Below are 24,484 nucleotides of genomic sequence, written 5' to 3' on the forward strand. Positions count from 1 at the left end.
CTGCGCTGCGGAATGAGGGCCTGTGGGAAAGACGATTCCGATTGCTTCCGGAAACGGGAAAACGTGCACCACTGCGCCTCCAACCGAGGTCTGTTTACCCTGCACTTTAAATAACGTTTCGAGCACGTTCCCTCCCCACCTCCAAGACCCCCAAACCCTCCTCATCTGGTACGTAGTTTCCATTTAAAATGTCACGTCCCAAACTGCACATTACATCAAATTGTACTTAATGGCATCCAGACAAACTTTTATGTCCTTCCAACATTCTCGCGCTCACTTTCGCTTACTCCCTCCTGTTCCCCCATTGCTTTTTTTTTTTCTAGCTCATATCGCCAAGCAAGCAGTATCTCCCTCTCCCCGAACAACATCTGGAGTCCATTCCAGGTGGAATAAAGAAGAGGGAATATAAATGGAGAAGTGGGCCTCAGTCTGCAGTGAGAGTGAAAGTAATACAATAGACAAATACATGAAGGAAATGACACAGATACTTTAGAAAGTGACAGACTCTATAGATTATCTATACTATTTAGCATTAACATTTGTTTTTAATTACATATTATATTTATACATACATACTACCATTCAAAAGTTTTTTTTTTTAATTGTTTTATGTTTTTAAAAGAAGTCACAGATATATTGTGAAAGATTACTACAATTTATACCAATTTTCTATTAATTTATAGCTTCAATTTATCATTTTCATTTTCTTATCACTTTATATTCTTAAAACAAATTCTGACCCCAAACTTATGTACACATAGTGTATAGATAAATATTTGAAATACATTTTATATATTCCACTAAAATTCCACTGCATGTCACTGACATTAAATCAAATGTAATAATGTAGCTACTGCAATGCTAATGACTTTTCTTACAGATACTGTGTGTGTGAGACGGTTCCTCTCAGGCATGAAGGTAATGACCCCTGCTGACTGATGTCATGTCCCCTAGTGCTATCGCTCTGATGAGGTCACTTTCTGCCTCCGATCCACAGGGAGATTTAATACTGGTTCAAAAACACAACCAAATGTATGAAAGGCACAAAAACAAAAACGTAGCCAACAAATATATAAAGAATACTTTGTGAGTTCATTTCAAAGCAGTGTTGGCCTGTGATTAAAGGGTATCTACTTGATCTGAAGTCAAATAACTCAGCTATGGAAGTTCAGTAGGCCTGTGTTTATGTATAGTGCCACCTTGTGGTGTCTCTCTGTTAATGTTTGTACTGTTTCAGAGGCAAGCATTTCTATTACTTTTCCTCAGAAATATCCTATCAATATCCAGAGAATAGTTTTTCTCTTTCTTTCTTTCTTTCTTTCTTTCTTTCTTAAAAATAATAAAAAGTAAAATTCACAAAAATCCCCACTAAATATTTCTACTAAATATGTTCTTTTTCTAAGGAATTCTGAGTGTATATAATACAATTTTGATTTTTTTTTTTTTTTTTCAAGATATGCAAACTCACAATTTTTAGAAGAAAAGTCAAAATTGTAATAAAAAAAGTAAAACTGAATTTAAAAATGCAAGAAATAAACTCAGGATTGTAAGACAGAAACTTGAAATTGCTAGATTAAAAAGTTGCAATTACCTTTTACATTTTTTTATTCCATGGTGAAAAAAAAAAAAGAATTGCGATGTGTAAATTCAATATTTTTTTTTCTCAGAATTGTAAGAAAAATTCTGACTTGTAAGATATAAATTCAGAATTGTGAGATTAAAAGTCAGAATCATGAGATAAAAAGTCGGAATTACGCTCTTTACTTATTCATTTTTTTAATCCTGTGGCAGAAACCATAAAAAAACAACTGATGAAGGCATGATTAAAAAAATAAATAAAAAAAGAGTTTCTAAAACAATTCAATTACCTTCATACAACAAAAATGTACAAAACTAAATTCTGTTAGTTTTAATTAAATCAGCCCCTGGGAAAAGTGCCTGAATTTGCAGAAACACCCATGGATAATTGAAAATTGAAATTTTTGTGTTAGGATATTTCTAGTGTCATAAAGCACCATAAAGACAAGTATGTGCAAGTGGGCCAATATTTGACACACCTCATAAAAAGTTGGGCCTCAACAATGAGGTTAGAGAGCAGGAGTTAAAGGGGTCATATGATGCTGCTAAAAAGAACATTATTTTGTGTATTTGGTGTAATGAAATGCAGTTTAAGGTTAAAAAAAAAAAAAAACATTTTCCACATACTGTACATTATTGTTTCTCCTCTATGCCCTGCCTTCTGAAACGCGTCAATTTTCACCAGGCTCATCACTCTGAAAAGCGAGGTGTGCTGTGTTTGGCCAGCTATCCAGTGCGTTGTGATTGGCCGAATGCCTCAAGCGTGTGATGCAAATGTTATGAACATATTGTGAAGCCTTCTCCAGCAGCCGGAGCAACGAGAAAAAAACATAAAACCCATTTTAAACATGATATAAACATGATTTCAAGTCGTGCCTTCTTTTGGAACGCAAAAACAAAGTAGTTTCGCTTTCTCAACGAAACAGCGTCACACACACACGAGTGAGCAGAGGCGGGAGGCCTAGAGTGAGTCGCGGGCGGCTTGAGAACAGTGCGTCAGGCGGATTCGACGAAGGAGCGTACGCTTCGTCCACAGTGAAAGCCGATTGAGTGATCCACAGTGCAAAGTTGATGTATTTCCTCAGCGACCAGCACGGATCAGCCCCGGGCATGACGAAGCGGATATCGTCCTCTTTTGGAAGGGCAAACAAAGTAGTTTCACTTTTAACACAGCATCTATACCACATGTCGGCAGCAGCAACAACAACAATACTACAACGAGAATAAAAGGTACACCTTCTTTCTTTGGGTGAAAATCTGTGCAGTGTTATGCAAATCTTCCCACATACTGACATAGACGTGGGGGTGTGTTAGAACGAGTCGTTTCAGGGGGGCGTGGACCAGTCTCAACTTTTATTAAAGAATATCTCTTTGGATTTGAGACTTTAGTCTTTGCAACTTCACAGATCTTCTTTATTCACCAAGAGCTTGTAACACTGCAAAGAGAAAGGAAAATTTGAAATCACATCATATGACCCCTTTAAGTGCGGACCACTTGAATGTACATCAGCCATTCCGTCAGCGTGTCCCATTAGGAAATCAGTCTAACAAATGTCTGATTGCTCCCATTTCCCCGTTCACCAGAGCACAGTTCCTGTCTTTAGTGTTAACCGCTGATTCTGTTTAATGGGCTTTTGGGGAAAGATTGATTACAGCGATGTCTGGAAACAAGCATGACCTCACACACATGAACAAAACACCAGAGATAACAACCCGTGACCTTAACTGATTGCATGAAGAAACTTGTGTCCAAAAATATCAAACAGCACAGGCAGGTTATTCATCTCCGACAAACAATGTAAATTGCTCTGGCGCTGGTTATTTATGCTGGGTAGTTTTATTATGAGAGAGTAAGTCTTAAATGAACTGAAGAGACCGATTTAAAATCTCTATTAATGAAACTAAAATGATTCATAAGACATAATGATTCATAAGATTGCCTCATGTTTGACTTGTTTCCATTGCAAAACTTGGATGTCATACATAAGCCTATTTCTTTACCAGTGAAAGAATAAGAGACTAAACTGGAATCAACACTACTAAACTACAAAACATGTCATTACAATACATATTTAGCTTTCATTTCTAATGATCTCCTAATGGCTTGGTTCATTGTTTGTAGATAGCAGGCACTGAGAGGCAGAGAACCAGCCAACCACGGTAATTAAAAGAACACATCTCTACTGCCCTCTAGCGGTCAAGACTTTTTTCTCACAATGTCTTAAGATGCCAAAAGTTCTCAATTTTAGTTGAACAAATTTCTTTCTCCCTTTTGAACATACATAAACTTTTGCACCCTGTCCCATACACTTTTGACTGTATTTTCTTAATATAAGAATAAAAACATAATCTTTATATTTTTAAACACTGCAGAATGAACGTTTTAAATGTCTGCCTAAACTGTCCTGTTATTTCTTGTACAGTTTCTGAGTCGCAAAACATATTTTTAACATTTTAAATGGTTCCTACAATATCCCAACATAAATTGATAAATAAAAAGTGATTCCAAAAAAAAAAAAAAAAAAAACTAACGTATCTCATGTTATGAAGGTTTCAACTTCGGTGTGAATTTCGGTATGTTTACCAGCACAGTAAACGGAAAAATTCGCAAAATGATTCACTTTTCCCTAGCTCTTGAAACGCCACACGCTGGTCAGTAGAGTCTAAATGCAACGAAAACTCAGGCCAAACATTCATAGAACACTCTTTACAAACCAGTTGCAAATGTTTTATTTAAAGTGTTATCAATTAAAAGCAGTTAACAAATCATCTGATAACATTAAATATGAAATATTTATATATATGCCTATGTATAATAAAGTGCTATTTTAAAAAAAACAAATCGCTTTTATTTCCATATTTAAAATATAGTGGAAACAATACATATGCAATTCCAAATCAAAGCATTAACAAAACAAACGTTATCAAATCTGCATTATTCTTTGACAGGATGTAAGGAAAAGGAATAATTAAGCAGTGTTGACATTTTTCTCTTCAAACTCAAAAACTGAGGAAATTTTTTAAGATTTAACTTCTGATTAAATTAAATTACTGAACTAACATTTAGTTGCATAACCAGTGTTTTGATAACTGCTGTGCATCTACACTGCATCGAGGCAACCAACTTCTGAAAGGTATTTCAGCTCAGGATGAGCAAACTATTCCACAGTTCCTGTGAATTTGGGGGGTTTTCTTCAGAAACTGCATTTTTAATGGCATCCCACAAGTTTTCAACTAAAGTTGGGGTAAAGGAATTGAGTTGGCCACTCCTTTCTATTTGGGCTGATCAGTGTGCTAATTTTAAATGATTCTGCACTCTTTTTTCCTAAACAATGGTGCTTTACAGGGTCTTCTTGCTGTTAGCTTCAATCAAACATCTTCTGACTGTACACTTGCTGATAATTTTAGATCATATTTGATCTTTCTGGAGGTGATGATTGGCAGAAACTTTGCCATTCTGACTATTCTTTCATACGCTTTAACAGTAGTTGCTTATTTTCTTTCACGTTTTGATTTTTGCTGCCACTTTAAAGCATTTGAGATCATTTTAGCTGAGCATCCTATAATTGCTGCACTTCAGTGTTCAATAGAAGAAAGAGCTTCAGGGTGAGTAAATGAATGATAGAAAGCACCTCAAAAGTCTTGAGGTGTCTCTTTTCAATGAGAAAAATATCAGTTCAACTTAAGTTGTTTCGGTAAGAATTGAACAAAAATTGCAAATTAGTGTAGGACGTAACTAAAATACATAATACAGCTAAATAGACAAAACAATTCATTCAAATATCCACTGATAATCAAAGTTTTTTTATTTGAAACGGAAAAGGTAAAGAGAGGCAACCCTACAAACACAATGTGAGGCTTCACGATTCATCTGACGGAGTTGATCCACAAATGTCTCTGATAATCGTTTTTCCTGTAGTGTATCTGAGCGTGATCGAACATCTCTCACCCGAAAATACACAACACAGTCAAAATGAAACATGCAACCCTGAACACAAACAAGTGCGTGCAAAACCCTCCGCTTAGTCCACATACAGTTTAAGGTGAAAAATAAACATTTACACAAAAATATCATTATTTCTTAGATTTCCCTTATTTAATACAATGCAAATGGCAAATAAACTATGCAGAGGTCTAAATGCATGCTTCTGTGTGAATGGAGGACTTGTTGTGGATAATGGTTTCTTTTTATGAAGGGAGAAATATATATCAAACTAAGAATCACTTCCAAGTAATCATTAAACCCTTCATTAACAAGTGCATACTGAAATAAATGAAGCTGTTTGCAACTATTCACACACACATACACTAAGGAAACCAGTCCTGTGTGCATTAGCGCTGCTGATGCCCACTTGATGCATCTCACCATTCGAGTCTCGGTATATGGAAAAGCTCTACAAATTTCAAAAGAAAAAAAAAAACTATTAAAGATAAACCCAAGTTAAATGTCTATTGAAAAACAAGCTGTTTTCAAAGCATAATACAACATGTGGAACTGGCAGGCAAATGTAGAAATTCAACTGTAATATGCTGACTTAGAAATAGCAGGCACTAACACAGACGCCCCCTTTCAAATCCAACAGATCAAAGCTTACAGTCTCTATGTGAGGGGTGTATAATAACTGGAGGAGAGGACACAACAGTGCTGGGTCCCAAAGCTTCAAGTGACATTACGCCAAACGCTCAATTTGGCTCCCATCGGACAATGTAGCAATGATATCTCCATCTTCTCCTCTCTATGCTCGCAGCCAATCAGAGGAGTTGGAGGTGGTGTCAGGAGGGCGATGGATCGGGCGTCTCAGTGGTGTGGGGACACGACCGAATGATTGTTACTGCCGGGACCCTGGTATCTTTCTCTGGCGTGTTTCTCGCAGTACATTATGTCCTCCACCCAGAAGTGGCCACGCATCTTTAGGTTGAGCCCGCATTCTGTACAGGTGTAGCACTCTGGGTGACGGAAGCGATCGTCTGTGATCCTCACAGCCTGAGTGCTGAAAGAGGAAGGAGAAATAGAACTGTTTAAGTCACTGAACACAACAGCTCGGTTTCAAAACCTAATGAGCTCCTTTATCTTCTAAATGCTGGAATACACCACAGCTTTTGCCTAGAGTTGATCTTCAGACTTTGATTCCATTCAGCTGGAGGACATCACACTTTTTTGATATTTTAAGAATATTTGAGGACATATTGTTTTTATTTGTCATGCATCTTCTAGCAAAAGTTGTGTTGTTGTGTTCGGGAACAACTTGAAAGCCTAGTGCAAAGTTGATTCTAGTCTCCCGTTGCCAGAACTTGAGACTGACAGCAGAAGGTCTGGGAACCATGGCACTTTGAATGGCCAAGGATCGCCCAAGAGGGCATATGACTGACAGGTAAAGCAACCGATTGTGCCACATCATGTTTAGGGTCGTGGAAATGTCCCCACAACAACAGACCATTGTGTTAAACTCTTGGACATATTTTAAAGAGTCTATACCACAAACTAGACATATTTCACACACTTCTGAAATTCTAGCGTTTAGTTGATCCTGATAAGCACTCATCATCACAGTTGTGAACACAACGGCTTTCTTCTTCCAAGAAGGGGGTGGGCGTCACAGCATCTGTGTTTCCAGGCAGAATGTTAAAGAACATGACACACACGTCTCCCGGAAACCCTCTATAATTCAACCAATCCGAAGACGACTTTGAAACTCCAGAAGTGTTTGCAATTTTGCGTGCTATACGCATCAGACTTTCAGCCAATGGTCTGTGGGCGTGAAGTCTGAGGCTGAGACTAAGTTTAGTGTATGAGTCCCATTTTTTCTCTGCAACCACTTACAAAGACGACAAGTACGGTATATGATGCCTAGCATTTTCAAATCTGTGCAGGTCTTGTAGTGTATTTCAGCCTGAAGGCAGCATCTTAATCTACAGTGACTGATTTGGAATGCTCTATACGGGCACCAACTTTATATGCTACACAAATAGCGCTCGACACGTGATGCATGAAAGAACTGGTGTACAATTGATTCCAATTCAGACTGATGTTAGCATGCAGATAACTACTTACTGTTAACTAGTTACAATTATATTTTTTATGTTGTTTTTTCCCCACTCACCACAATACATTCTGGGATTGCCTTCTCTGCAAATGCATATGATGCTAAATTAGTATCTATAACTATGAAATACTGTAGCTCAGTGTAGTGGCTAAAACTAATCATTGTTCTCTTTTACTTGAGCTTCTCCGTTTAGTTCTGTTCATTCTGTCAACCAACTTCATGAGGTGCTTTGTGGGATGCTTAAGTACTTGTACAGTACTGAAGTAAATTAGATTGTGGTCAAAAGTTGGTACCTTCTGGAACAATCTTCCTGTTGGGAATGCGTATAAGGTACTTTAAAGGACTGTCTAGGTAGGCAGCTCACTAGGTTTTGAAACAGCTGGTTTGGTCAAGGGTTTGTCAAAACATACACACCTCCAAGTGTTTATCTCACCTAATGAAGGTGTTGATGTGTAATTCTCACAGGGTAAAATAATACGAATGAATAACCACCGAGATGATTTTGTCTCAATCGTACTCAATCATCGACTTAAATGTGAAGAGGTGATGAGAATGGCAATTCCTTTAAGGCTAAACATCACACAACACTTTCATCAAGTTACCGGCTCAACCCCTTTTGCAATCCCAGCATGCCTGTGCAGGGGACATTCAGTGGAGTGTGTGCAGAAACTGAGGGATTCCGGCGTATTATCTTACACAATACTGGTGCCGCATTTTTCACAGGTGTGGTATTTCTGCCCACCAGCAACAGAAGACATGGTCTTGGAGGGGCTGGGCGACAACTTGCTTGGAAACCGGATGGCGGCATCTGTGAAAAAATAAATCAATCACACACCATAAAGACAAAACATTCAGCGCCTGGAGCAACATCTTTTATCTTCCACCACCGCCCTCATAGTCTGTGCCCACAGCCCACCTTTAATGTTTAATGTTCTTCAAGAAGCTAGTGTGTACTTAGAACTTGCTCTTAGAATGTCTGGTGACAGCAATTTCACAAAGTACTCTGTATCTGCTGTCTTACAAACCTTGTTGTTAGACAAACTGAATTGAAAAAAAAAAAAAAAACTGTGTGCACGTCGCACCTTTCTCATCAGCCTCCAGCACCTCCTGCAGCATCTTGAAAGTGTTGGACTGGCGAGGAGTTGCGCGGGACTCTTTGTTCTCCTGAATCATCTTGAACACCTCTGAGTCTCTGTCAAACCTCTGCATGGCAAAGTCCGAACTGAAAGAGAAAGAAAGAGATTTCATTAAATTTGACACCACCTTAAAACACAACACACATTAAAACATGATCTAAAAGTGATGTGTATCTCTTCTCCATCTTGTTGTCTATCTCCATCGTTGTTCTTCCCTCACTCCCGTGGTTGGCCCTACTCTCTACACAACAATTAGCAGACTGTACTTGTATGGGGAGGAAAGGACTGGAGGTAGAATATGAGAAACTGTGTGTGTGTGTTTTATAATGACAAGTCCAGTAAACTGATTAGAGTGCAGTTACAGTACTATCCATTGGGAGGTTAACAGCTGCATTTTTATGCACTGTCAAACACAGAGCTTTCTCACACACAAGCATCCTATTACTGCCTTACACCTATTGGGCCACTGCCATTCAGCCTAAAGGAAGAAATACAGACACATATGAGAGTAAATAACATTTTAACCACACACACATACACTACTGTTCTAAAGTTGGGGTCAGTCATTTTTTATTTGTTTTTTTTATACATTAATACATTAAATTGATCAAAAGTGACTGTAAAGTCATTTGTTACAAAATGCTGTTCTTTTAAACTTTCTATTCATCAAAGAACCCTGAAAAAATTATTTCCACAAAAATATTAAGCAGCACACTTTTGATAATCTGTTGAAAATGTTTCTTGAACAGCAGATCATCATATTAGAATGATTTCTGAAGGATCATGTGACACTGAAGACTGAAGTAATGTTGCTGAAAATCCAGCTTTGATCACAGGAATTAATTACATTAAACTATATTCAAATATAAGCAATTATTTTAAATTGTAATAACATTTCACAATATTACTGTTTTACTCTATTTTTGATCAAAGAAATGCAGCCTAGGTGAGCATAAGAGACAACTTTTTTCTTTCTTTTTTTCTTTTTTATTCAAATTTTACTGGCCCCAAACTTCTGAACAGTAATGTACATAGGATTTGTTGACATAGGATTTGTTCATTAAGTGTAACGATTCTTGATACTCTCTTGTAACTTTTAATAAATAAAGAAAGACTCTTACTGCACATCAGTGGATGTATAACATAAATGGGCCATGTTTGATTGCACTGCATGACATATTAAATTTAGAGCAGGGTGAGATGAAGCTTTTCTTTCTGAGAGAGCACATTTGTTAAGGACTGACAAACCAACCAACCAACCAACAATAATTAATTAATTAATTTTATTCTGAATTTAAGGTGTCAGGTATTGCTGCTCTGGATTGTTCTGACCCAGTTTAACTGCTGTTTATGAGGAATGCAGATCCTTTTCTTTTCTTTTTTCGCAGTGGCCTTGTGATAGTTTGCTGGTGCAGTTTATTGTCAAAACCAATGTTATCAGGATTTCTGTTGTGCACAAAGGCCATGACAAAAAACTATCAAACAGAACTCTCAACCTGACAAGAAGTGATTGCTTATTACTGCAACGTGAAACAGAGGTGGAAAATGACACAATCAGAGATTCAGGGTTTTAGTGAGTTTCTGGGTGTGGTTGTCACCAGAAACCCACATGACAGCAAGCATGTCAAAGCTGACATGACTGTTTGAGTGTGTGCAGGACAAAAAGTGTATTTCTGTAACTTGTCCAAAATAGAAAATGAAAAGTAAGATGCATTTGGAATAGCCATTACTGAAAAAAAAAGCATTTAAGACACTATAAATCTCCAAATAAATGGCATGTTCACTATCTGCATGCAGGCTGCTCAATGAGACATGCTTCAAATTGAAACCAGACAGCGAGTTTGAGTTTCCCCTGAAAACTCTCCCAGCACCTCTCAGTTCCCCCACAGGGTTGTCACCTCAATTCACAGGACCTAAAACAACATTTTTATGGGTGCACAGCCTCCACTGATACCAAAGAGTAGGTTATACCACAGAGGAGCAAAGTGGGCCCCTTGTCAAAGGACCCGGTTGTTCCCCTCCTGCTGCAGTGGAGATGCATGTTTATCAGAATACTGTAAATGTACAGATTATTGTGGCTAAGACAATATAAAGTTTCAAAATATGCATAAAAAAAGAACTTTCCATCCATCTTTAATCCCTCACAGCTGAGCTATGATTACAATCTTGCTAAACAGGCTTCAGATGGAGCAGTGAAAACAGTCGACACAGCATCATTACATTACAGCACTGAGGACAGAGCGCAGCACTAGGCTCACATTACGATATTTCTTCTCCCTCTGCAAACCAGCCTGTCATTGCTTTGTAAGTTCGAGGAAGATGCCTGAGTAGGTTGGACTTACCTCAAGAGCAAACAAAGATAAATTCCTATCTGACTAGTTCAACTCTTGTTGGAACAAGAACAGAGCCTACGGTGACAACTGCTCACACACACATCCAAATCTATAGCAAACACACAAACACACACACACACAGCTCTTTGTCGAGTCTCGACGAGACATAAGAAAGTTGAGAGTTTCTGTCTGAAAGGTGTGAGTTCAGGCTGCCTCGTATTGGTTTAGAGTAGAAAAGGGGTGTGGCTACACCCTTTTCTACGCCCTTTTGACATTTTCTTATTGGTTGAGCAACATGGAGGTGGGGACATGGGTGTGTAGAAGAAGGAGAAGGTTGCAGAAATGATATAATCCTTTTTCTAGAAAGCAAGACAAAGTGGAAAAGAAAAGAAAAAAGAAAATGAAAAAGAAAAAACATTTTTGGGACGCAGCCATGTTGTGACTCATTTAGACATCTGACATAAAGAGCCAAAATAAATCTGTTCTGAGAACTGTTCAAAGAACAGAATCAAAATGACATCACACTGCAGAATCTCGCAGCTGTACAGAAATGTTCATGTAAAATCTATCAGCAGAAGCTGAAAATAAACTGCAGGGCTGTTACTTTAAATGCACTAATTTAGTGCTTCTAATGAGTTTTAAAAACGCAACAAAAAACAAGCAATTAATCATGTCACCAGACTTAAAGGGATAGTTCACCTAAAAATGAAAATTTGACAAACGCGCTCAGGACAGTTCAGACATTGCAGTGAAAATCAGAAATAAAAAAATGATATAAATACTGTTCAGTTTCTGGCACACACCGATCATTTTGTCTCTTTACACATCAATGTATCGACAAGCCATAAGGTTTAATTTGGTTTTGTTTGTGTATGTTTTATGACTCTCAAAGCCATGATTCCCATCCACTTCCATTATAAGACTGACAGACTGCAATGGTTTGAGTTAAAAATCTCAGTTTGTGTTCTACTGAAGAAAAAAAGTAACTACATCTTGGATGCCCTGGGGGTAAGCAGATAAACATTACATTTTCATTTTTGGGTGAACTATCCCTTTAACTTTCTTATGTCTGTCTGTTCTCTAAAGCCACTTTTTCTAATATCTATTCAACCATTTACTTGTCTGCAACAAAGTAAAATCAAATGTCAAATAACGGTAATTATTTCCATTTTGGAGCTTTTCTGAAAATAATAAATGTTGTTTGTTGACATATGCAAATACATTTATTAGAAATTTATTTAGATTGTCAATTGATTAAAAATGTTCTTCTGACAGAAGCAGCATCTGCTCAAGGCAAATGTGTGTATATATGTACCTGCGTCGAGGAGAAATGGGCACCTCTCGTTCGATGGGGCTGTGTGGAGAGTATCGTCCAGGTGGAGTTGGAGTCCGACTAGACACGGAGTTACTGCGGAAATCCACGGAAGAGATCTCCTACACAACACACAAAACACAGCACATCAGTTTCAGAGTGTCAGAATAATGCAGTCTGCTGTGTCAGCCATATCAAACCTCAATATGTGTGTGTGTGTGTGTGTGTGTGTGTGTGTGTGCTCAACAGATGTCTGAAAAATCCCAGGATCTTCCCACTGTCTCATACCCCCTGCTGAGGCACCTGCAGCTGCTTAGAGATGTCTGGGGTTGAGCAAACTTGTGTATGTGTGTGAGCATGGTCCAAAGGCCAGAAAAGCTGCCACCCTTGGAATTTTTTTTTTTAAACAACCAACCAACCAACATCAGAAAGTGGTTTTCACCAAAAGTATAGATCATTCAGCAGGGCAAATGAACTACTTTAAAAAAAAACAACAACAAATACTGGACTGTTTTTAAGTGTCCAGCACTCAATCAATATCTATTTGAGAACATTGAAACTAATGCAAGAACAGAGATAGTTTAAACATTAGGAATTGTCATTTAAAGTCGTGATGAAACAGAAGAAGCGGATGATATTTTCTTATGTATTGTGATGTACGTCATAGAGAAACAGATTACTGAAAGATAAATAAATGTAGGGTGGGGACTTGGTTTTATCTGTTGGTTGTTGACTGGATTAAGGCAGATGAGTCTGTAAGGAAGGGGCGGAGTTTAAATGGAATAAATGATTGGAGAAATCCAGCATGTCACCAGAGAGAAGTCTCATTTTAATGGAAGATTATGAAATGTTGATGAGCACATTTTCCAGAATACAAGTAGCATTTTTATCATCTGAAATGTGCTTGACTTATATAATGCAATTAACATCAAGCATGCAAGTAATGCGCGAAGCTCACATATTTGGATTTGTGCCGAATGAGAGAGGTACGCAAGTCCAGATTTATTTGTATAGCACATTTCCCATATGCTGGTAGTTTCAGCTTCAATTTAAATAAATATGTTAAGGCTTGGCATTTATAATTAATGGCACTAATTTCTTTATTTTATACTTTTAATTCCAGTTAAATATGTTAAGGCTTGTGAGGAGAACTACAATACATGTTAATGCCATTTGTAATGTTTTTAAATGTTAGTTTTAATTTATCGGTATTTCACATTATTTCTGAACTTAATAATAAACTGTGACTGATACACCAATGCATCTTAACTGTGTGTGACCTGATTTAAATTACATATAGTAATATAGACTTGAAAATACAGTAAATATTATAAGAATATAATGTTATAGGAAATGTTCACCTAAAATCAATACCATTTAACAAAAATAGGTGAATGTCCTGTTGACAAAATGTGCCAAAAAACGAATCAGTATTTTGTTTAAAATCTATAATATTCAATAATCTATATTATTAACAAATATTGTCCCTTCAACACCAAATCAAAACAGAAACTATAAGTTCACACCATGAATCACACTACAACAAAACCAGTACAATGTTTGATGATGATATTCCTATTCCAGGACAAAAGTGCTCCTGATTGGAAAATAAGCAGATCCTACACATATGTAAAACAACATTTTGTACAGAATGTTCTGGAAACAGCTGCATTAGCTGTTTCCAGATCTAGAGACAGACTTTGTACAGACAAATTCCTCAGGGTAACATGATTTGATAAACTCTGGAGGACTTCTAAATGACTTCCAAAAATAATAAATGTGGACACAGAACAAAGACAGGGAGACAAAGACAACAAAACAGACGGGAAGAAAGGGATTGTCAGACGCTTAGACACTGACACACTCCTAACACCTTATGGCTTTCCTTATACATCAGTAAAAATCGATGAAAAACTGATTCCTAATTCTGACTAAAGCTGGAAGTATGCAGATCTGTCATCATCTCAGCTGTGATCTTAGCAGGAATCTTGGCCACAGAGACTCTGAATACAATCAATTTCACATTCATTCTACATTTACATGAGGTGCAGCTGTGCGGAGAGTGTTTCGTGCCGGTCTCTGGAGTTCCTGATGGCTGTGCATATCTACTGGAACTGTTGGGAAAGAGATGAGAGTGACGGAGAAAGCATGCTAACAGATGTTTGCTGATGGATGTTGTCCTGGGCAGCTCTTCTGACACCAGCTGAACTAAATAGAGGAGTCTGTCCTCCAGCTTCAAATGACAACTTCCACCTGGGGCTTTTTGGCTTCAATCAATCAAATTTCACAAAAGTGCAGCCAAGAGCATTTCCGCCCGCTTAAAGCGATTATCAGCTGCTGTGACGACCAGTTTCAGTGCTGGAAAGTTTTAAGATACAGTACCTCGGCCAGTTCTTCTGGAATCTGCTGCTGGCTCTGATGTCTCTATAGTGGTTAAACTTGAGACATACTTTAAACAAACTTTTTTAAATATGACTACACAAAAGAAACAAGAATCATTTTTGATGTTGTTGTTTGGTTGAATGTATCTTTAAATGTTTCTTTTCATTTGTGCAATGATTAAGCAAAGTTAACTTTGTTTTTCACAACCTGGATATTTTAGAAAAAAAATCAGTACCATAAAAAACTATTATATATATTTATACTATTTTATATATTTATAATTTGTTGTAAAATGTATTTGATGGGCTATTGTATATGATGAGCTATTTATAATTATGTTTTTATAGGTAAGAAGAGGAGGCAGAGAGTTGTATATTAAGAATCCGACCACTAGGGGGAGTCATATAAAAGGAAAGCATCAGTCTATGAAGGAGAACACAATGGTGACATCCTGTAATATTTCCTGAAGCACTGTTATGGTTAACACACTCATTGCTCTCAACTTTTCACAGAAACAAAGTATGGATCAGTTTATTTGGATAAGCTGTAAGAAGGAAAGAGCCCGTTTTCCCTTGATCCAAACAAAAGTTCCCTGCAGTCTAAACTTCTGCTGGATGGCATCGAAGGCACCCAGGCTTTCAAAAGAACTTCATGGAAAAGTTTACAAGTACTTGCATTTGTATTTGGGAAATGCTTTCATACTGTATTGCTTTCTACTCAGGATTTTATCATTTTCACTTTTTTTTCTTTCTTTCACATTGCTGTTAATAGTGTTCACCATTTGTTTGACTACATGTCATGAACTAACTGCAGATTTTGCAAACACCAGTCACATATTTTCCAAGTCTAGTTCTCAGTGTTAATGTTCATCAGCCCTATCCATTTGATTCTCCCTTGATACATCATTTAAAAGCCATCATCTGTGATTGGTTAGCAATCAGGTTAACCCTTTTCAGTTGACCAAACCCTAAATCAAATGAGTCATCCGAAATGAAATCAAGCAAATCGATGTTGCCGTTTCTGACAAGCCTGTCCTTCAGAAAGTAGTTTCCTCTCACACACATTCAGGCACAAATATCTGGCAATGCCAAAGACTTCTCCATCACAAATCTATGCAGGCCGAGTGTGAACTAGTTTAGAGTGTTGATGTAGCTTGCCAAGAGGAAATGGAAAAACAATTTAAGAGAAAATAAGAAAATGGAAGTAAGTGGTGCTCATTTTCCTGTGCAAAATACACCACTTATAGTGTTGCTATGCAGTTGTAATGCAAATGTTCACACCTTAAAAGTGCGAACCGCAACCATATTGCAAAATGGTTATATAACAGTCACATTCACACAGGCTCGCCATCACTGATTGACAGAGAAAAGCTGTACACAACATGGATCTGGTGAAAGAAAGTTAGAATTTTCCAGGCCCTAGGTAGATGTAGATGACCAGATTAACCACCAAAACAAATTGTTAGACACAAATGAGGCGCTCAGGTCCTGCAGCGGTAACGCACTGAGCTGGCACAACTCTCGTCTGCTTCTAGACACAGTACAACAGCACACAGTTAAGATCTAGACAAGCTCGCCAGGAATGCTGTCGAACCCAAACAAGAGCAAAATGGGAGAAACAAACAGACTCAGTCTTGGAATGGAAGGAAGAGAAGGTAAACTGCTTTGGCCATTCCATTACTTGACTTAAAAATCAACCTTGTCTGTCCAGTGACCAATGAAATACAGTGTAAATCCAAACAGGTCAGTCGCTTTTGTGCTTGACCATTTATAGTGTTGGTGAAGTGTTGTTTTACTGGGAAGGGGTGCATTCCCTTCTTGCCCTGTGTGTGTGAGGATGTAAGCTGTGTTTGTGTTGGACTGAGGTTATGAGAAGAAAAGGAAAGGAAGTCCATGTGCAATCACAGGCCTTTCCTTAAAGCCCAAACACACACATGTCTTTCCTCTGGCTGGCACAGGTCACTGCGGCTAATTAGCTTTTATCTGTACTGTAATCAAGACCTCTAAACATCCCAAGGACAGCACTGCACATACACAAACATTCACATGCACCAGGGTTACGACTATCTACAAGGCCATGAGCGGCACTTTGGTTTAAAATGTGGTGAGTGCACAGATGGTAAAGGAGTGCAAAAGTGGTGCTGCTTGGGATGACACTTAGCTCATGAATATTACAAAAATTTTACAATTTGAAATTTTTCACAAATCATGTCAAAAACAGTGGTACTTCACAACCCCTAGGCTGTGTCTACTAAAATGTTTCTTCCTGAGGCAAATGTTTTTTCAGTGCTTTTCAATGGGAGCTCTGTGTATTTTAAAACGCCAGCAGCACTGAACATCTACTTCACACTGCACATTTAGCGTTTTTTCCCTCTATGCTGAGAGTTCAAAAAATTTTCAGCTTCTGGTAAAACACAGTGCTCATCATTGTCACTATTTATCTGTCCAATCACAGTGGAGGAGAGACGGGACAAATGCCACATCGACCAACCATCACATCCTACTTATACCAAGACTAAACAAACGAGAAGATTGCTTTTCTCCAAACAGTCTGTACCAGATTAATTTCCCAACTTCCACCAATATTGGTATGAAAAATAACACTTGGAGAAACATTTCATTCGCAATATGTCTGTAATGTTTCCTTAATGTATTTCTCTTTTTTCCCTCCTTTTGTCCATCTATTTATTTCAGTATTTATTTAAGCATCTTATAAGACAATGCAGAGGTGCTTTTCAAAACATTTCAGGTTGGTCCAGCTGTGCCTGAGCATTGTAGTGGGAAAAAAGTACAGGCCTCATCACCATAAAAAAGGTGTTTGGCTTTTTTTTTTTTTTTTACTGAAAGGTACTTCCTTACATACAGGTGCTATATTGAGCTTTACAAGTTCTTTTGTTCATTTTTCTGCGAGTGGACCATCTCCCCCTTCTTACACGGTCTCTGCTTTTTCCATACTAAAATGTGCAGACAATTGCCTGTGACTAGATTTAGCCTGCTTTTTATAAGCGTTTCTCTACCCAATGCTACACACTGTGTGACTGCTTTTTTATAGTGACGTGCCATGGGTTTGTTTAGGATAATAATGTAAAAACCGCACTTATGTTGCCAGGATTTTGATTTAGCACCCTCGCGGCACACATGTGTGCATGACAATTCCCTCCCACACGCAAGCCATAACATTTCATTTTGGGGTTTCCCACCGCATGATTCATTTTTGTGTGGTGCATATGGCATGAATATGCATCAGAGGACGCAGTGCAGCATATACAGGGGGAAAAATAAACACTGTGCACTTTGAGTTTTGGCAGCAGGGTCCAATGCGCTCACTGCAGCCAATCCTTCAGCAGAGATTTGTGGAGATGTAGAGAGTTTGTTCTAAGAAGTGAAGATCTCTTGCTGTGATCAGGATTTATAGACGATGCAGTCAGCATTTTTCATTTTTAAATACTGAATGATTGGAGCAATGCATGGTGGGCGTTTCTCAAAAGCTCTTCAGAACCTCCGTGGGGTTTAAACCTACAGACTTTGCTTCATCCACCCAGATCTTTAACCACTAAGCTGCATCACACTGATACAAAAAATAAATAAAAAAACATGAAAATGAGGAAAACAAGGCCTTTGAGAACATGACATCACCACCGGCTGCAAGTAACATTTGTTTACCTCATGGGAGGATCATCACAAGACAAATGGAGAAACAGATTCTGATGTATAGAGAATTTCAGCTTTTATTAATCAGTGCTCCCTGTGGGAACGGGAATATCCTCTACTGACAATGATTAGCAGCATTTTTAGAGGGGAAAAAATATCTGGTCAAAATAGATGGGAAAATGGGAGTTATGAAGATTTCCTGGTTATTTCATTGATCCACCTCTTCTGGAAATATATTACATTTGCGTGTGTCCTCAGATCATCCTGATGTACCAGAGTTTCATTAAGCTTGTAAAGTGTGTACGGAAGATATACGTCTAGTAAAAAAAAAAAAAAAAAAAGTCTCTAGATCACTGGTTCTCAAATACTTTTTCGATAGGCACACCTTTGTACCCAAAGTGTCCATATTGGTACTGTAAAAGTAACATATTAGTATCTAGTATTCAAAGTGTAAATATATTAGTACTTAAAAGGTACAAAAGTGTACCTTATGAAAAGGTGCCGCCCCAGTCACAGCTTTTCTACCTTTTATTTCTGAGAGTGTAGGGGGCTAAAACTCTTTATGGGCCAAAAGTTGATGAAATTACACTAAGTATTAAAATAAGCTAAAACAACTGAAAATCAAGATATTCATATTTTAAATCAACTCCCTTAACAGCTGCCCCCGTATGGATATAATAAATATACATTTTATTTTATTCATGCAAAGCTCTAAAATATTTTATCAGGTAAAAAATTTATATATAAAAAAAAATAAAATAAATCATCCTTTATCCAGTAAATCAATTAATTTTCATGACTTGTCCTTGTTAAAAAAAGAGAGATCATTCAGTTTGTAAAACTTCTGGAATCTTGCCATTTCATCTACAGAAAGTATTTCCATATCATTATGGATAATGGGGAGGCAAAAAAAGTTGAGAGCCAATAAGCTAGATGATGGATGCCGGACCAGTGGCATAGTATGAAATGTAGGTTTGCCAGAAAAATTCTAATTATAGAAAAAGTGAAAAGGCCTGTGATTATCTGATGAACGTATGCTGCAGGATTCAGTCTATAGCCTACACCCTTCTATCTTCTTAAACTAATTCAGACCATAATCAATAGGCAGATACAAACTATGTGACTGTGATCTCATTCAGATGTGTGATTTGCGTGTGAGTGTGGTGTACAAACACACACATTTACTAAAAGTACATCAGATGCAGATGTTTAGCATGTGTAGACAAACACTAAAGCAGAGAAAATGAGAGAAAAAATTCTAAGCATGTGTTTGCGTGTTGCTACTCCAGACACCATGACATGGTCCTGACCCAATAGTGTCACAACATAATGTTATGTTTGATCAGCTGAAACGAAAACTTGTATCAACTCAAAATAAACCAAAAGATATGCAGCATCATGCATCTGCAACAAACACATGCAGACATTTTTTTTTTTTTTTAATCTGGGATGATACAGTAGATGATGGCAACTATGTTGGGTCCTGTAGCTCTCACACAGCTTTTTTTTTTTTTTTTTTTCATCTGGGATGATATCATGACTGCCTTGACAGTAGTTCAGCATTTCAGTATTTTTTGCACTCTGCATCCAATGCATCCTATATCTGTGTGTCCTATATCATCCCAATAAATTCATTAAACATTTTATCTTTGGGGATTGTTTGCATGGTTTAATTTTTTGTTGTTGTTTTGCTATTTTTTTGTTTTTTTAGCTGAAATTCACCAGACTGAATTTCATTGTGCTATGTACAATGACAACAAAGTATATAAATTATCTAAAGTATCTAAAGTTAGAGGCTATGCTAATGTTGTTTATGATGGTTTTTGAGAAGACTGTTTTCAAGAATTTTAAATCTTATTATGTTTTGTCTTAAAAAACAATCTTATGGATAAATGATTAGAACAATTTTAAGTAATTTTGGGAATACAAAATATAAAATTCATGAATTTCATTCTTAAATGTTTAGTGAATCCAGCCCTGGGATTATCACAGTCTTTGAAAACCTGGAAAAAAAAAATGATAGAAATTTTTAATGAATACACATTTTTACAATAATGTCAAATTCTATTTTTTTTTTTTTTTTTTAGGAACTGGTATTTGTAAGTAAAAACATTTTAAAATCACAAATTACTTAAAAATTCATGTAAATGTATTGGTAATAATGTGTAAAAATTCAGTTGCTGAATTATGGAATTTTATTATCGGCAAAGGTATTATTTAAAAATGAAAAGAAAAAAACTGAAAATGAGCAGAAGTAGTACCAGATATATCTTTGGGGGTCTTTGAATATTGTCTTGGACTATGGGGAACTTGGAGTCAAAAAGGTTGAGGGGTACAAGAAAAGTGACCCTGTGCAGATCTGCGTCTGTGCAGGACTAATTTTACCCAGAATAAAATATGGCAGAACTTCTCTGGTTGACACCACGTTCAACATAAAGTGATGAATTAAGTGTAGGGTTTGAAACAAAAACAATCTTAAAGCTAAGTTTTTTCCCTAATGTGAAGCTTGTTTTACAGTTTACACGTTCAGAAATAAATACTGCCAGCAGACTAAAGCATCACGCTGTAAACGAGGTGAACAGAGACGTTTGCTTTTGTGTGGCCAGAAACTGTTATATGGAAAATCGACAGGAGAACAATGCCAAGGGCATAATTTCAACTCCTCTGAGAACGCCACAAGGTATTCAGGTTGTTCTTGTGCACACGGTGAAGCGCTACCCAATAAAGAAGCCTCAGAGTGCATAGCATGCTGGACAATACTAGCACACACTTCTAATGAAGAGTGTTAAAGTGGTCCAACTGAAGACGGGAATCAAACTCATTAGGCATCTGGCATTCATTAGAACCTTGTTAAAGCTGTGGACCTCATCATGAAGATTATTACGGCCCCCAACCCCCTTCTCACATATGAATCGAACCCCAGAAAGCAGGAAAATAAGTGACAAAAACTAGTTACCATGTTTGACTGTCCTTAAATGGGGAGTTAATCTTTTTTCCAGCCATTTTTCCTTGTCTTAAGGACTCTTTCATGTATGAAATACTTCACATGCAAGTCATAGGAGCTTGAAGCATGTTAAATGTCAGTTCAATGTAATGACATGTGCATTAACGCGTGTACATTCAGAACAGAGGAACCTGAAATGGTCCTGAAGGTTGAAATAATACACATTTTGAATTATATAAATGGTAATTGTCCATAGCCATGCTTTTATCCAAATGAAAAGAGGGCATGCGTCCAAACAGAGGCAAGATCTGATGTGTGGTCTGCAGCATGAAGGATGAACGGGAACGGAACGACTAAAGAAAAACACTGAGTCACTGAATTAATGCACAAAGTCTGGCCCAGTGGCTGAGAAAGGCTCTGTATCACTCATGCTAATAGAGATAATGATCGTCAGCCCTGCTGCCTGACAGAGATGATGGAGTTTATGGAGTAATTAGTGAGCTTTATAAACCACTGCTAGATAGGAAACACCTGGATGAACTGTGTCTCCTGTTCTCTGCTTCTGGTCTCGGTAGCACTTTCTTTGTGCCTGCCTTCTGTTTCTTTCTATTTATTTTGCTGTTTGTGTCTCTCTAACTTTCTTTCCTTCAGAAATTCACTGTCATAGTAACTGTTTCTAGGGATGTTGTCATGTGGGCTTTAGGGGTTAACGTCATAGATATTTTTCTGAGCCCTGAACCTTGTTCCTTGTTTTCTTCCATTCTGATTAAGAGTTAATGATGATGTTTCTTGTCATTATATTCATTTACTGTCATTCTGATTGAAGATGGTCTGTTCTGGTCGGTCACTGTCTTGAGAAAACTGCTTGAGCTCTCAAACAGTGAGCACCGTGTAATTTCCACCACATCTCAAGTGCAATAAGTGCAATTTATACTGTGGTGGAAAAAACATTTGAAACATTTTTGGAATAAAATCATAAGACTTCTCAAACTTTCTGCATAATTAGACAAAATTATAGCTTCATTAAGGCAGAGTATACTTTATTTTCTATGTTCCCTGGGTTCCTAAACACTGTAAAAAAATTAATTTTTGTAAAACATTCTCCAATAATCTTTGTTTTATTTACAAGAAAACACTATTTGCGTTTTTCTACTTCAAAGTTTCACATTTAATTAATAATGTGTTACTTGCCTTTTTTTAATCATTTTTTTATTATTATTTGTGAAATGTACAATTTCTGAGTGAAAACTGTTTCAAAGCCAATTTTTTTCTAGTGTAGTTCAGTGCACAAGACTTTCAAAGTCTCTTTATTGACCATGTGTGTAGATGGAGGTGTTGGATTTGTTAAATGTACAATTTCTGAGTTTTAGATGGTGTTGTTGGACACAGATGGTGCGAACTGACATTTTGGACTGTTCTCATGCCACAAATGATGTAATGCATGACTGTCTGTAAGCCATCATGAGAAATTTTGGCTTTATAAATGACACAAAAAAGTGCCTGAAGTTTTCCCACAAATTTTTTTTTAAGATTTGTTGGGGATCAAACAAAACTAAACCCCACTGACTTCCACTGTATAGATTAAGAAGAAAAAGAAAAAAAAAAGAAATATAACATCCATTTAAAATAGAACATATTTCTTTTTGTTTTACAGAAAAAAAGGTTTGAAACAACATGAGTGAGTGACAGTAAGTGATTTTAATTTTTACTTTTTTTTTTTTTTTTTTGGTGAAGTGCCTCTTTAAATTTCCATTTTTGTTGAGGTTGAACAATAAATGATGTGACAGAGTAAGAAACAGTTTCTTGGTTACCTTGACACCTTGTGGAATGTTGCCACTCCTTTCAGTTCTATTCTGTAAAACAGCTCTTTAAAAAAAAAAAAAAAAAAAAAAAAAAAAATAAATATATATATATATATATATATATATATATATATATATAATATATATATATATATATATATATATATATATATATATATATATATATATATATATATAATATAAATATATATATACAACAACAACAACAACAACAGACCTCATCTCTGCACGGGCAAAAGCAACACCACAAACCCCGGCAGGTTTGGGTCTTTCAAGATAAACTGCCATGGGCCAGCATGGAGACTCTGATTTAGTGAACCTCTATACAGTATTTATCAAAAGCAGAATAGTTGTGTCTAACAGACTTTTAAACACAGGGTTCAACACAGAGCCCCCCTGTTTTTAAAGTCCAACCTGAAATAGCACCTTGTCCCTCTGCAACATCTGAGGATGCAAGAAAAAGGATGAGAGGTGGGGGTGGGTGACAAACCAAGCCAAAAACGATTTTAATCTGTGCTCTGGAAGAGCAAACCTTCTTAAATTGTCCTCGAGGAGCAGTCCAAGACAGAGAGGTAGCTGACGGGAAAGAGACTTGTTTTGAGGCTGGAACAGCAACTGATCGATTGTCCACTGCGGGCGGGCCAAGCCTTTATTTGTGTTCTGAGGCAGAGACCGCAAGCGAGCGCTCCAGTGAGCCACACCCCCGAGTGAATGAACTCCAGCATGCACAAACACGAATGCACACGCAAACACAGCGGATGGTCTGCCATCACCAAGCACTAAATAGAGGGGAGCCCACATTTATAAGAGCAGGGCCGCTCCACCCAGCTCAAATTATTGAGAGGGGGGAAGAAGAGATGGATAAAAGAAAAGGAGCATGCCAGTATTCTGTCACTAAACCACAGTGAGTGAAAACAAATGAGAGACAAGACATTAACAGTGGAAATTAGTGTGATATGAACATAAACATCCAATTTTCTAAATATTCTTCTGATATTTAAAAAAAAAATAGGGTGCGAATGAAAGTCGCATCTGAATTTAAGTTGCTCCAGATCAAAACTGCATTGTTGAAATGCACTATAAACATGCATTTAAGCTCCCCTCACTCCTCAGCAAACATGCAATATGGTGAAATAAGTCCCCCTTCTAAATGAAAGAGGCAATTACCAACTGATAAAGTCAATGCAGCACCACAGCTGCAGTTAGATGCAAGTAAGATTGTTTATTGGCATCTATGGTCCCATGAAAAACCTTTAGCATCCATTAAACCACTAAAGGTTCT

The 24,484-nt window shown here is 37.2% G+C and overlaps 1 protein-coding gene across 2 annotated transcripts in view; it reads right to left on the reverse strand.

Moving 5' to 3' along the window:
• Positions 1 to 5,366: 5,366 nt before the first annotated feature.
• Positions 5,367 to 24,484, reverse strand: part of LOC109085979 (PDZ and LIM domain protein 2-like) — a 62,565-nt gene continuing 43,447 nt past the window's right edge. For both annotated transcript variants that reach the window (XM_042762651.1, XM_042762652.1), the window contains exons 7-10: positions 12,407 to 12,525; positions 8,705 to 8,844; positions 8,319 to 8,430; positions 5,367 to 6,569 (exon numbers count right to left, since the gene is read on the reverse strand). In XM_042762651.1, coding sequence (XP_042618585.1) covers positions 6,377 to 6,569; positions 8,319 to 8,430; positions 8,705 to 8,844; positions 12,407 to 12,525 — 564 coding nt within the window. In that variant the 3' untranslated portion in view covers positions 5,367 to 6,376. The remainder of the gene's footprint in view (positions 6,570 to 8,318; positions 8,431 to 8,704; positions 8,845 to 12,406; positions 12,526 to 24,484) is intronic.

This window comes from Cyprinus carpio, chromosome A8 (genome assembly GCF_018340385.1).
Source record: "Cyprinus carpio isolate SPL01 chromosome A8, ASM1834038v1, whole genome shotgun sequence".
NCBI classification, from domain to species: Eukaryota; Metazoa; Chordata; class Actinopteri; order Cypriniformes; family Cyprinidae; genus Cyprinus; species Cyprinus carpio.